The sequence below is a fragment of the Myotis daubentonii genome, chromosome 19 (genome assembly GCF_963259705.1).
Source record: "Myotis daubentonii chromosome 19, mMyoDau2.1, whole genome shotgun sequence".
NCBI classification, from domain to species: domain Eukaryota; kingdom Metazoa; phylum Chordata; class Mammalia; order Chiroptera; family Vespertilionidae; genus Myotis; species Myotis daubentonii.
In genome coordinates, this window is record NC_081858.1 from 28,889,787 (window position 1) to 28,903,020 (window position 13,234).

Below are 13,234 nucleotides of genomic sequence, written 5' to 3' on the forward strand. Positions count from 1 at the left end.
GTGGGAAGATACCCCCAGGTGAGGATTCACAAAACACCGACCACAGAGGTCCCCGGAATGGAGACACCCCGGGGTGAGGAGAGCCGGGTCCTCGCGGGAGGCGGGGCTGAGCGGAGCGGCCGGCTTCCCGCAGGCTTCCCACCGGGTCACGGTCCCCTGGAGCCCTCACGCGGCTGCTGAGCGGAGAGGGTAGTGACCGCGATTCCAGAGGGATGGGGCTGCCTGCCTGTGCGCGGACGTGAGGCCCCGAGAACCCCGGAGGGACGGACGGGGAGACACCGGCCGGATCCACCCTGAGTCGGGCACCTGGGGCCTCTGGACAGACGGCTCGTGAAGCGAGGTATTGATCCCGGCTCTAAATTTGCGGCTTTGACAATAAGAGCGATCTGTTGTGAAACAGCCGCACAGGATGAGTGCGTTTGGGTTATTAACTCCCAGACAGATTCCCGGGGGCTGCGCTGCTCGGCTCGCAGGGCTGCTCTGCGGAGCCGCTGGGCGGTTTCCGGGAGTTTACTTTCTTTTTCGGTGGGTTATTCTGGGCGATGGCGGTGCCTGGAGTGGGAGGTCACGGAGAAGGGCCTCAGGTCCTCCCAGTGATGACAGCATGAGCGGCCTTTTTGGGGGGAGTGGGGGTCCCCACTTTGTGTCAGGCACGTCACCAGGGTTTCGCTCACCATTCCTAGTTGGATGCGTCCGCCTGACGATTCTATGTGTTGGGCATTTGAGGGGTTTTCAACCTGCATTTCTAAAAATATTTTGTTATTGATTTCAGAGAGGAAAGGAGAGAGAGAAGCATCAATGATGAGAGAGAATCATGGATCGGCTGCCTCCTGCACGCCCCACACTGGGGGTGGAGCCCGCAATCCGGGCCTGTGCCCTGACCGGGAATCGAACCCTGACCTCCAGGTTCATAGGCTGACGCGCCACCACTGAGCCCCGCCAGCCAGGCTCGGTTCTGTGTTTTTAAAAGTGTGTCGTGAGCCCTTGACTTTACTGCCTCAACTGCCCGCAATGTCTCCAGGGGCAGGAGGTTTACCGTTTCCTCCAGCGCCAGGCACACGCCACGGCCACGAAATGCCTCCTCCCTGATTAGCATTTTTGCTCGACAGCTTTGTTTGCTGTAAAATGTCACCCCGAGAGCTAGAAAGGTCGCCTGTTGGAGGGACAGGTACCTGGCTCGCTGGGGATTTGACCAGCAGGGTGTTTACTCCAGGTGGTCGGACAGGCTTCCTGTTGCTTTTCTCAAAGGCTCCAATGTGGTCGCTTGCAACTTTGTATCTCAGCTTGTCGTTTGCAACTTTGTATCTTAGTTTGTTGTTTGCAACTTTGTATCTTAGCTTGTTGTTTGCAACTTTGTATCTCAGCTTGTTTGCAACTTTGTATCTCAGCTTGTCGTTTGCAACTTTGTATCTCAGCTTGTCGTTTGCAACTTTGTATCTCAGCTTGTTGTTTGCAACTTTGTATCTCAGCTTGTTGTTTGCAACTTTGTATCTCAGCTTGTTGTTTGCAACTTTGTATCTCAGCTTGCCGTTTGCAACTTTGTATCTTAGCTTGCCGTTTGCAACTTTGTATCTTAGCTTGTAACCAAGTGACGCTGACCTGGTGGCTTATAAATAACAGACATTTATCTCTCGGGGTCTGGAGGCTGGATGGACATCTGAGATCAGGGTGCCCATGGGGTCGGGACCTGGTGAGAGCTCTGGGTGACGCCACCTTTTTCACGATAAGCACCTTCCCAACCACATGGGATCGCAAAAGCTAATGCCTCTCAGCGAATACAGGGACTTCCAGAGTTTTCCTCACACGCGTGTGTCATGCTTACCTGTGTACATGTGAACACAGACCTACTATGATGTGAAGATGGATATAGCGACAGAGATAAAGCTATAGAATGGATACATAGATGCGGACATCTTTTCCCTGCAGGGCTTTTACATTGTTTCCCGTTTGCAGAGGTCACTAGGGCTGCACATGTATGTGCACACATGTGCACATGTATGTGCACACATGTGCACATGTATACACGTGTGCACACCCACCTACACAGATGTGCACACATGCATACACTTGTGACACGTGGACACAGGTGAGCACGTGCCTGCATGGCGCACGCACATGAACACACTCATGTGCACACACACGTGCACACATGCCTGCCTGCTCACACGCACACACAGTCACTGGAGTTGTGAGTCCAGAAATTCCCGTGAGACACGCGGCAGCCTCGGTTCTCTACGTGCGATGCCGTGTGTCCCACGGGTGGCTCTGCTCCCGCGGACACTCTCGGTCACTGCGACGAAGGACGCGCTTTATCTCTCCCTGCGACTCGGTGACATCACAGCACAGACGTGGCTGTTAGGCTGTGGCTTGTGCCGCGTCCGCAGCTGCAGCAGGACAGCCCGGCGCTCAGCGCGGAGGCGGCTTTGGCGCTCGGGGAGCCACTCAGAAGCGAGGACTCCCCGCAGTGAGCCGCGTGGCAGTAACTCCCCGCCCGCCCGCCCGCGGAGAGCGGCTGCGGCATCGTTTCATTCTAACACGGTGCCCGCCGGGAGACGAGGCCCTAAGCACCAAATATACGGCGGCAATAGAAGCGGAGCGGCGCCGGGTAAATCAAGGCGAGGCCCACGCTCCCGCTGCCTGGTGACGGGCCTGCAGGGGCGGCAGGACGCGGTAAACGGTCCGCCCGAGGGGTGATTTCCTCTGGAATTGGGCTCATAACTCCCGTCGCTGAGCTGCCGCGGCCTCCCAGCTCCGTCTGCGTTTCTAACGGAGGCAGGACCGCGAGCAGCGGGGACAACACACGGGCTCCTGGGGGTGCCAGGCCCGGCCCCTTCGATGCCTGCACCCCCTCCGCACACCCCACACCGCCCCCCCAACCCCCGCAGCGTCTCACGTGTGGGTTTTCGGGCAGCTGCCCCGTCTCACCCATCGACACCCACGGGGACTGGGCATTCCCCCCACAGGGCCCAGCGGGTCTCCCCGCCGCGTTCCCTGCGTCCGGCCCCTCCGGCCCGCGTTGTGCAGGTGGCGTGTTGCCGTCGCACAGGTTGGCACTCGAGCCTCCCGCCCCCTCAGCGTGACGTTTTCAGATCCTCCCCACGCTGCCCCACGTCATAACCGAGCCGGGCCCCCCCTCGCGATTGCACCGGTTCTACCCCATGACGCACCGCCTTTCAGAATCCACCCGCCGCTGGACGGACACCTAGGCTGCTTTCAACGGCCGCCTATTTAAAGGGGCAGCGATGGCCCGGCCGGCGGGGCTCAGGGGTTGAGCATCGGCCTCGGAACCAGGAGGTCACGGTTCAGTTCCCGGTTGGGGCACAGGCCCGGGTTGCGGGCTTGATCCCCAGCGTGGGGGTGTGCAGGAGGCAGCCGATCCATGGTTCTCTCTCATCGTGGATGTTTCTCTCTCCCTCTCCCTTCCTCTCTGACATCAATAAAACATATTTATAAACTAATAAAAATGCAGCGACAAACACGCTTGCTCACTCTCCACATCTGGGGTGAAGCCTTTACCAGAGGCGATGCCCCCAGACCTGGGACCTCAGGGTCACGTGCAGGCACGTGTGTGACACGTCGGCCAGGTGTCTACGGACACAGCTCCACGGGGAGTGAGCGGCTCCCAGCCCCCCCCACCCCCACACCCCAGGGAACCAGAGGTCCCTGCAGCCCCTCATTCCCAGGAAAACACTTTATTATTTGCATCCTTTTTGTGGCCAATCCGATGAAGGGAAACGTATTGGAGACAGTGCCTCGCTCTGCGGCGTCCCTAATGCGGAAGTTATTAAAATGCGCCCGAGAGAAAGTGCTTCTGACAGATCATACGTCTAAACACAATGAGGAAAGCCCGGCTCCCGGCTCCCGGCTCCCGGCTCCCAGCGGCCGATGCGCTCCTCCCCGCGCCGGGAGCCTGCGGCTGAGACTCGGGTAATGAAGTCTCCTTCCTGATCTCGGCAGCCGTGGCTGGTGGGGGGGGGACTGCACACGCCACAGGGGACGCGGGCCGTCACGTTCATCCTCCTGAGGCTGTTCACAGACGGGGGCCGCGCTGGGTCACGGCAAAGCGCGTGTCTGTCCGCAGCCGGCCCGTCTGGTCTTCGCAGGCCCCGTGGCGCCGATTTACAGAAGATGGGGTTCCCTCTCGTTACCTCCCGGCGGGAGGCGAGACGGTGGCGGCCAGCGAGAAGGAAGCGTTAGGCTTCCTGAACCTCATATGCGGCCCTTCCCTCTGCGGGGAGAGCCGTTCAGACGCAACGTCACGCGTTACAACCCACGAGAGCATCTTTTTAAAAAAATACATTTGTACTGATTTCAGAGAGGAAGGGAGAGGGAGAGAGAGAAACATCAGTGATGAGAGAATCCTGGACCGGCTGCCTCCTGCACGCCCCCTACTGGGGATGGAGCCCACAACCCGGGCCTGTGCCCTTGACCGGGAATCGAACCCTGACCTCCTGGTTCCTCTGAGCCACGCTGGCCCCCACACTCCGGGTCCCGTTCACAGTATGAGCTCCACACCCCGGTCTCTGCCGAGCCACCAGCCCGACCTCAGGGGCCACCGCCTGCCGTCTGCCTCCCACGGTCGCCCCTCCCAGCTCCACACGGACCCACGTTCACGAGGGGGGTTTTCAGAAACACTGAGCCAACGCAGGCAGAACACCAACCACAGAAATCCAGCCCCCCTCCTTCCCGGGAGCCCGGTCTCCCACTGACCTCCTGGGCTTAGGCGGGTCCCAGCGGTGAGGAGGCTCCGCCCACCGTCCCTCCGTCTTACCTGGCAGCGTCCCCAAGACGGTGACACCCACCGAGGACCCACGTGGACCTGGGGCGGGGAAGCCACTTCGAGCACAGTGAGGAGGACTCACCCGGGTGCTGGGCCGGGGGACTTCCGGCGGCAGACGATGACGGCGGGGGCCGCCTTTCCGGCCCGGTCCACGCTCGCCTGGACCTCCCAGACGGCCGGGCTGCTGGCTCTGACCGCGGCGATGCGCACGCCCCTCTTCACCTTGGCCCTGCGGAGGGAGACGGGAGGTTCGGCTGAGCCCGCTGGGAGCCGGGTGGCCGCTGGTTCCGGGGAAACATTGTTGCCCGGCAGGTGATACAATGTAACCTGTTTGATACAATGTAACCTGTTTGATACAATGTAACCGCCTCCCAGCGCATCTGCCCCGTCCCCCGGCTTTTCCTACTTTTCACGGAGGAACTAGGACAGCACGTGACCCGAGCAAGTGCCACGGGTGCAGAAGCGCAGGCGTGCGCTAGCGGGAGGGCTTGCGTGTTTGTTTGTTTTTTAAAAACACATTAACACCTGGAAAGCCCGGACTGTTAAGACCAAATAGAAAAGGGGAAATGACTTAAACATGTGCAAGTGCAGCCCTAGCCGTGTGGCTCCGTGGATAGAGCATCGGCCTGCAGACCGCAGGGCCCCGGGTTCGATCCTGGTCCAGGGCACATGCCGGGGTTGCAGGCTCCTCCCCGGTCCAGGCCCTGGTCTCGGCTTGCGCAGGAGGCAACCCATCGATGTGTGCTGCTTTAGCCCGTGAGGGGCCGAGCGTGTGTTGGGGTTAATCCCGCGGCCGCCATGTGACTCGGGGCGCGAACCCTCTGGGTTTAGGGGGCACCGGACGCTGCAAAGGCCCCGGACGGAACCGCTACAATGTATCGCCGATGAGATACACTCACGCGAACCCGGCTCCTGGGCCTGACGCCGCGGACACAGGCGGCCCCGTTGGACCACAGGGCTCGCAAGGCGCCATCTCCGGAGGTTTCTGCGCTGGCGGCGCTGGGGAGTGATTGTCGCGGAGTCTGCGTCCCCGGGGCATTTTAAAGTTGACATTTAAAACCTTCCCTCCCTCCTTCCCGAGCGGCAAAGGTGGAGTTTCCGGCTCACTGTAACTATTGACATTTTAAAATTAAACTGTTATATCGCGCTTCTAAGAGTTTGGCCGGAATCTAAATACCAGGGCGGGCTTGCCACCCTCCGCGATGCGTCCTTAAAAAATTCAGACAACCTCTTCTTCTCCAGACGCGGAGTGAATATTCATTCACTTATTCATTTATTTTTCGCTGTTAGCTTGCAGACCCGCTCTATGCCTGTCTCAGAATCCTACCCCGTGCAGCCTATTTCTGTGTCCGACAGTCCTTATCGATCACTCCGCCACACTTGTCTGCAGCAAAGACACGCACACAATTCGAATTTAGCTTTCCCTGGGCCCAGAAGTCTCTACGTGCAATTATATTTTTTAATTTTTTAAATATTTTTAATTTTTATTTTCAGAGAGGAAGGGAGAGGGCGAGAGAGATAGAAACATCAACGATGAGAGAGAACCATGGACCGGCTGCCTCCTGCAGGCCCCCTACTGGGGATCGAACCCGCAACCCAGGCCTGTGCCCTGACCGGGAATCGAACCCTGACCTCCTGGTTCCTAGGTCGACGCTCAAGCGCTGAGCCACGCCGGCCGGCCAACATGCACCTGTGAACACGGCACCTACAAGCAACAAGTGTCTTGCGTTGCAAGCGGGGCCCCCGGAGACTCGATGTCTGCGCGGGGCTGTCCCTGCCAGTGGGGCCGTGTGGCCTAATTACACACCGGCGCCCGCAGCCCGTCCGCCGCGCCCGGCTCTTTTCCCGAAGTGCCCCGTTCCCCGGGCGCCGTCTGTCTCGGGTGACTCCCCCTCCCCCGCTCATTTATTTGATTTTTTTAACTTCAGCCAAATTGCCTTCATTTAAACCCAATTAACTTGGTGAAAAGCAAGGCATCACCGTGATCCCACTCGCTGAGCTGCGTTCTCTCCATGTCCCGCCGCCAGCTCCCGGGGCGGGTGTGTGAGCATGAGGCCGCGGGCACTGGCTCAGCGGGCTCCGCCGGCAGGTGGCGAGGAGACCGCACAACCCTTTCTCTGACGCCGGCGGAGTTTCAGTCCTGCTTCTCTCCCTCATTTAAGCCATCAGGGATGTTGCTAAATTACACCTGAGTGCACGGCCCTCAGGGGAGAGGGACGCATCGGATATAAAAACCTGGCCTCGCCCTGGCCGGTGTGGCTCAGTGGGTAGAGCGCCGGCCCACGGACTGAAGGGTCCCCGGGTTCAATTCCCGGTCAGGGCACAGGCCCGGGGTGTGGGCTCGATCTCCAGTGGGGGGAGGGCATGTAGGAGGCAGCCGATCCATGATTCTCTCTCGTCATTGATGTTTCTCGCGCTCCCTTCCTCTCTGAAATCAATAAAAATATATTAGAAAAAAACCACCTGGCTTCCCTCTAGAAAGGCGTCCGGAATGAGCTGTATTCCATTCCCGCCCAGAAAGAGCGCAAGGCCACCCGCTCCCAGTCCCTCTCGCCCATCCAAACCGACTTCCCCTTTTGTCCCCAAACCTGCTCTTCCGCCCAATGGCTGGGGTCGCCTTTCACTTCAAGTTCATTCTTTCCAACTCACCAAGGAGCCCTCAGCCTTCGGCCGCCCCCAGCACCGGGCACCTGCCCCCGCTCCGGCTGCCGGGGACCGCGCCTGCCCCGTCTGGACCGTTACTGTCACAGCTCTGCTCCCGCCACGGCCCTACTCCGGCCCCTTCCCGTCTACTCTCCACAGAAGCCCGACCATCCCCCCCAAACACGCCGGGCCGGCCCTGCCCAGTGCTGGGTCTGCGCCGCCAGGAGCCAGGCCGCGAGGCGCTGGGAGAGTTTAGGAAATTGCACTGCACCTTCTCGCAGCCATGGGGGGGGGGGGGCAGCCCGAGAGGAGCCCTCCCCACAGCTCGGCCCGGCCCTGTATCCACCCCACAGTGTTCCCCGATACGCAGACATTATGGGTCCACCCCCTGGGGGTATTCTGAAACCAGGACAATCCCGAGTTCTCAAGAGACGTGACCAGGAACCGAACCGTGACCTCCTGGTTATAGGTCGACGCTCAACCGCTGAGCCACGCCAGCCGGGCCGGCCGGGCCTGGGTGAGCTTTTAAACCCACGTGGAAACCATGTCGGGTCCCACTTCCCGGGGTCAGGACACAGATGTCACCCCGCGGCCCCTGGGGCCCCGTCAGGACCTGCTCCGTGACCCCAACGCCCGTGCCAGATGGCGGCCCATCCAACTCGGCCGGGCGCCACGGGCGAACCGTTCAGCGGAACCTAATGAGCCGAGGCGGCGCGTCTCCCGCCTTCTACGATCCAGAGAGGATCGCACCCACGCTTCTCCCTAAAGGACACGCTCGCCTTCCCGCCCCGCGTCTGGCTGGCGCTCAGGCGGATCCCGCCCCGCGTCTGGCTGGCGCTCAGGTGGATCCCGCCCCGCGTCTGGCTGGCGCTCAGGCGGACCCACGCGGCGGCTGCAGGCTCCTCACACGCTTTGCTCTTTTCTCTCGTGAACGCCCAGTGCTGCTTCCAGAGACAAACAGGCGGCTGTCCCCCTCCCCCCTATCCCCCCTCCCCCCCTCCCCCTACCCCCTTACCCCCCCTCCCGGCTCTCAGGCTGGACGGACGCCATCCGCCCCAGGCCAGGCCCACCCGCCTGCCACTTACTTATTTTTTAATTTTTTATTCGATATTCTGTTGTTAATCCTCACCTGAGGATATTTTTCCATGGGTTTTTAGGGAGAGGAAGGGAGAGACAGAGAGAAATGTCGATGTGAGAGAGGCACAGCGACTGGTTGCCTCCTGCACTCGCCCCAACCAGGGCCCCGGCCGAGGAGGAACCTGCAACCCAGGTGGGTGCCCTTGACCGCAATCGAACCCAGGACCCTTGGGCCCGCAGGCCGATGCTCTATCCACTGAGCAACACCAGCCAGGGCCACCTGCCAGCGATTTAACTCCAACTGTCAAGGGGCCCGGCTGGGCCACGTTAGCCTGGGGGTGCCTGACACTTGCCCAGGGCACCCCCCCCCCAGCTACACAAAAGGCCTCACGTGGGTGCCCCGGCTGCTCCGTGACAGCCTAGACCCGTGGTCGGCAAACTGCGGCTGGCGAGCCACATGCGGCTCTTTGGCCCCTTCAGTGTGGCTCTTCCACAAAATACCACGTGGGGGCGCGCACGTACAGTGCGATTGAAACTTCGTGGCCCGAGCGCAGAAGTCGGAATTTTGTGGAAGAGCCACACTCAAGGAACCAAAGAGCCGCCTGTGGCTCGCGAGCCGAGGTTTGCCGACCACGGGCCTAGACCATGGGTGGGTCAGACACCTCCACCGACAAAGGGACACCCGCTCAGATCAAACGGCCTGACTTTGCAGGGAAAACGGGGAGCCCGTGCACACAGCTCCCCCAACCCCCTTGGCGGGGGCGCCTCAGAAGCCACCTGCCCCCCCTTGCTCCCCCCAGCGCACTCACCTCAGGGTGAACCGGTCCCACGTGCAGTTGCTGGAGACGGAGACGGGGAAGGTGAGCAGGTCGCCCGGCCGCGCCCTGCGGGGCGGGTAGTGGACGGCCACGCGGTCATCCAAGCGCAGCTCCCGCAGCGGCGGCGGGCGGGGCGTGGGGCTGAGGAGCACGCTGCCGATCCTCCGCAGGGGCGGCCCCGCCTCGTCCCCGCCCCCGGCCCCCGGCTCCGCCCGGACGCAGTCGCCGCCGTCCCCGGGGCGCAGGTCCCCGGGGTGCACCGTGTAGTACAGCTCCACGGGGCTCCCCTCGGCCGGGCCCGCGGGCCGCCGCCTCCCGGCCACCACGGCGGGGGCGCTGAACCAGGCGGGCGGCAGCCGCAGCTCGGCCACGCACAGCCCCAGCGCGCCCCGCGGCCGGCAGCCGGCCCGGACCTCGCGCGTCTCCCGGAAGGCGAACACCCGCAGGCAGGGCAGCGGCTCCGCGGGGCCCGGCTCGGCCCAGTCCCGGCCCAGCACGTGGAACAGGACCTGCGCGACCGGCCGGCCCGGGTCGATCTTGTCCTGCAGGATGTGGGCCCGCAGCTTCCAGCCCAGCGGGGGCGCGCCCGGAGGGCCCGGGGGGCCGGCGGGCAGCAGCAGGTCTCGGGGCACCGCCTGCTGCGCGGAGAAGGGCCCGTAGCGGGCGCGGAGCACGGGCGGCCGCCGGGCGCGCAGGACCAGGAAGGACTCCACGCGGGCCTGCAGGCTGGCGTTACGCATCACGTCCTGGTTGGCCTCCCGCAGGAAGAAGGCGGCGTCGGCGTCCACGCGGAAGCTCACGGGCAGGTAGGTGGGCAGCAGGGAGAAGCGCGGGGCGCTGTCCAGGAGGCCGCGGCCCTCGGTCACTGCGGGGAACGCAGGGCATTAGAGGGGGCAGCCGCGTCTCACGCTGTACCCCAGACCTCCGCCCCCCACGCTGTTCCCCGAAACCGGCTGTGGGCCACCATCCCCCAGGCATGGTATGTGGTCCTGTAGTAATGTTCTGACTTCCGAAAGTCGCACGTTGTTACAAAGTTGCACTGTTGTTGCAAAGTTTGCAATGTTGTTACAAAGTTGCAACGTTGTTACAAAGCTGCAATGTTGTTACAAAGTTTGCACTATTGTTACAAAGTTGCGATGTTGTTACAAAGTTGCGATGTTGTAACATCGCCCGTGGCAATGCCATGCTGTAGAGACGTTGTAACGCTGTCATGTCTAACGCTGTCACGTCTAATGTCTTAGGGCCACGCATCACTGCTCTCTGCAGGCTCAGCCTCTGGATGGCGATGCATCGGCTAGAACCACCCGGGTGCTCACCCGGGCAGGTGAGCTTCCCCCACCCTCTCCCCCTGCGGAACCAGGGACACCTGGGCCAACCTCGATGGCTTCCATTGTGACTGCAAGAAGCCCTCCGCGGTAACCATGGGGAACTGGGATGGAAAGGGGGTTTATGACTTATGGGCCCTGCAGCACACGGGCCAGGTTCTGCTCTTCTTGGGGTCGAGGGTGGGAGCCGGGGTTTCGGGTTCACTGTTCGTGCATTTAAGACGTGGGGGGCAGTTTAAAGCACAGGAAGAGAAAACACGTAGCCCCAGCGGTCAGTGATAGACGTGACCATGCCCGGCCGGCGTGGCTCCGTGGTTCAGTGTCGACTTAGGAGCCGGGAGGTCACAGTTTAATTCCCCGTCAGGGCACAGGCCCGGGTAGCGGGCTCGATCCCCAGTGTGGGGCATGGAGGAGGCAGCCAATCCATGATTCTCTCTCATCATGGATGTTTCTATCTTTCCCTCTCCCTTCCTTTCTGAAATCAATAAAATAGATAGATAGATAGATAGATAGATAGATAGATAGATAGATAGATATAGATAATTTCATTCTACTTATTAAATACCAAGATGGCCTTCGCCCAGCAAAAGGGCACCTGTGGTTACGAAGAGGGACTTCCAAGAGGAACCCCCATCCCCCAAACTCGGGTCCTGGGACGCCCAGGGAGATGGTGGCAGAGTGTCACCCCGTGGGCCTTTCTGCCGCTTCTATTTTCAAAAGCCCTCCTACTGCCCACGGCAGCTGTTGCCAACCGAAGGCCCGTGAGCCAATTCTGGCTCCAAAGCCTGTTTCACTCCGTCCACTCTGCGTGCCATTATTTAAAATCCTAATTAGGTCTTCATGCCAATATTTATCAAACAGATTTCACACGAAAAGCTGGACTCTGGGCTTTTCTTCCACACGTTGCAAGATGTGAGACATCTGCGAGCCCATCGCCATATTGCGACCGGCCACCGAGCTGTACCCTTGGGGTGGGGGGGAGGGGCGGGGGCGGGGACTCACTCCTTGGCCGCAGTCCCCACCCAGCCCTTATGCCTGGTTTACCTCACATGCTTCCTCTGCAGGCATTGGCTCATCTCTAGGCTGTAAGGTTGTTCACAAAGTAGAGATTTTAAAACAATCACTGCGGCTCAGGCCGGCGTGGCTCCGTGGTTGAGCGTCAGCCTATGAACCAGGAGGCCAGGGTTCAATTCCCGGTCAGAGCACAGGCCCGGGTTGCGGGCTCGATCCCCAGTGCGGGGGGCATGCAGGAGGCAGCCGATCCATGATTCCCTCTCATCATGGATGTTTCTCTCTCTCTCTCTCTCTCTCTCTCCCTCTCTTCCTCTCTGACATCAATAAAAACATATTTCATTTAGAAAGTGACATTTTAAGAAAACAACCCATCACCCCCGATAACCTCCGAGGGCCGCCCATCAGGGGACAACGTCTGCGGCATTTCTACAGCCAATAATGCACTGTATTGATTGGCTATTACGGAACAAGCTAAGAAGATTAAATGACTCCTGTATTCATTTAAAAAAAAAATCTTACTTAAAAGGTCTCAGCTATAACATTCCACCCAGGGGCCAGGGGGATCAATGAAATCAGAGATCTCCATGCTAATCCTAAGTGGCCACATTAGTCCTGGCTGAGGAATAAATGGAATTAAAATAACTATTGTCTGTATTGTCTGCCTTTGGAGCAGACACCTCCCACCAAAGGCTTCGAGGGAGCGGACTCCTTTGCAGGAGAAAAGACGAGGGAAATGGAGAGGAGCCGGAGGGGGGAGGGGGAGGGGGGAGGGGGCGGGGGGCGGGGGGCGGGGGGCGGAGAGAGGAGAGAGCGGTTCGAGGAAGCAGTGTCTACGTGATTGCAACAACATACACCCCCCATTCCATACGCCGCCTTATACTTAAGGGGCCGGAGGTTACAGCCAAGGGAAAGCCCGACACATTGTAGCCAAGTGTGGAAACACTCGAGAGGCAGGATAAACGGTAACTCTGCCTCCACTGAAATCAGAGAGGGCAGAGGCCACACGCTGACCGGACAAGCTCGGGGGAGGCCTGCCGGGCGGCCTTGCAAACTCAGACCTAAGTCACCACAAGGGACGGTCTGAGATGAACGGCTTTTCCTTGAGAAGCCGTTTATGGCGGGTGTCACGTCCTAGGCCGGTACCTTCCCCGACAAAGGCCCAGCTTTGCCTTAACTGAGCCCACTGCCTCTTTGCGTCCACGACAGCGGTTCTCAACCTCCCTGACGCCGCGACCCAGTCATACAGCTCCTCGTGTTGTGGGGACCCCCAATTTCATTGTGACACATTGAACATAATTGAAGCACAGTGATGAATCACAAAAACAATACGTAATTATAGATGTGTTTTCCGATGGTCTTAGGCGACCCCTGTGAAAGGGTCGTTCGACCCCCAAAGGGGTCACGACCCACAGGTTGAGAACCGCTGCTCTACGATAACATATCGTTTGAATGTGACAGTCATTCTCCTTCCCCCCCTCACCCCCCCCACCCCCCCCGGACCCCTCACCGCCCAGGCACCGCTCTGCTCCCCAGAAACCACACATCCCCTCCTTGTCACTGAGCTCACTGTTGACTGT

The 13,234-nt window shown here is 60.2% G+C and overlaps 1 protein-coding gene across 1 annotated transcript in view; it reads right to left on the reverse strand.

The window, feature by feature from the left end:
- Window positions 1-11,582, reverse strand: part of TMEM132D (transmembrane protein 132D) — a 51,433-nt gene extending 39,851 nt beyond the window's left edge. Inside the window, exons 1-3 of the mRNA XM_059677095.1 lie at window positions 11,546-11,582; window positions 9,310-10,183; window positions 4,863-5,009 (exon numbers count right to left, since the gene is read on the reverse strand). Coding sequence (XP_059533078.1) covers window positions 4,863-5,009; window positions 9,310-10,183; window positions 11,546-11,582 — 1,058 coding nt within the window. The remainder of the gene's footprint in view (window positions 1-4,862; window positions 5,010-9,309; window positions 10,184-11,545) is intronic.
- Window positions 11,583-13,234: the final 1,652 nt, after the last annotated feature.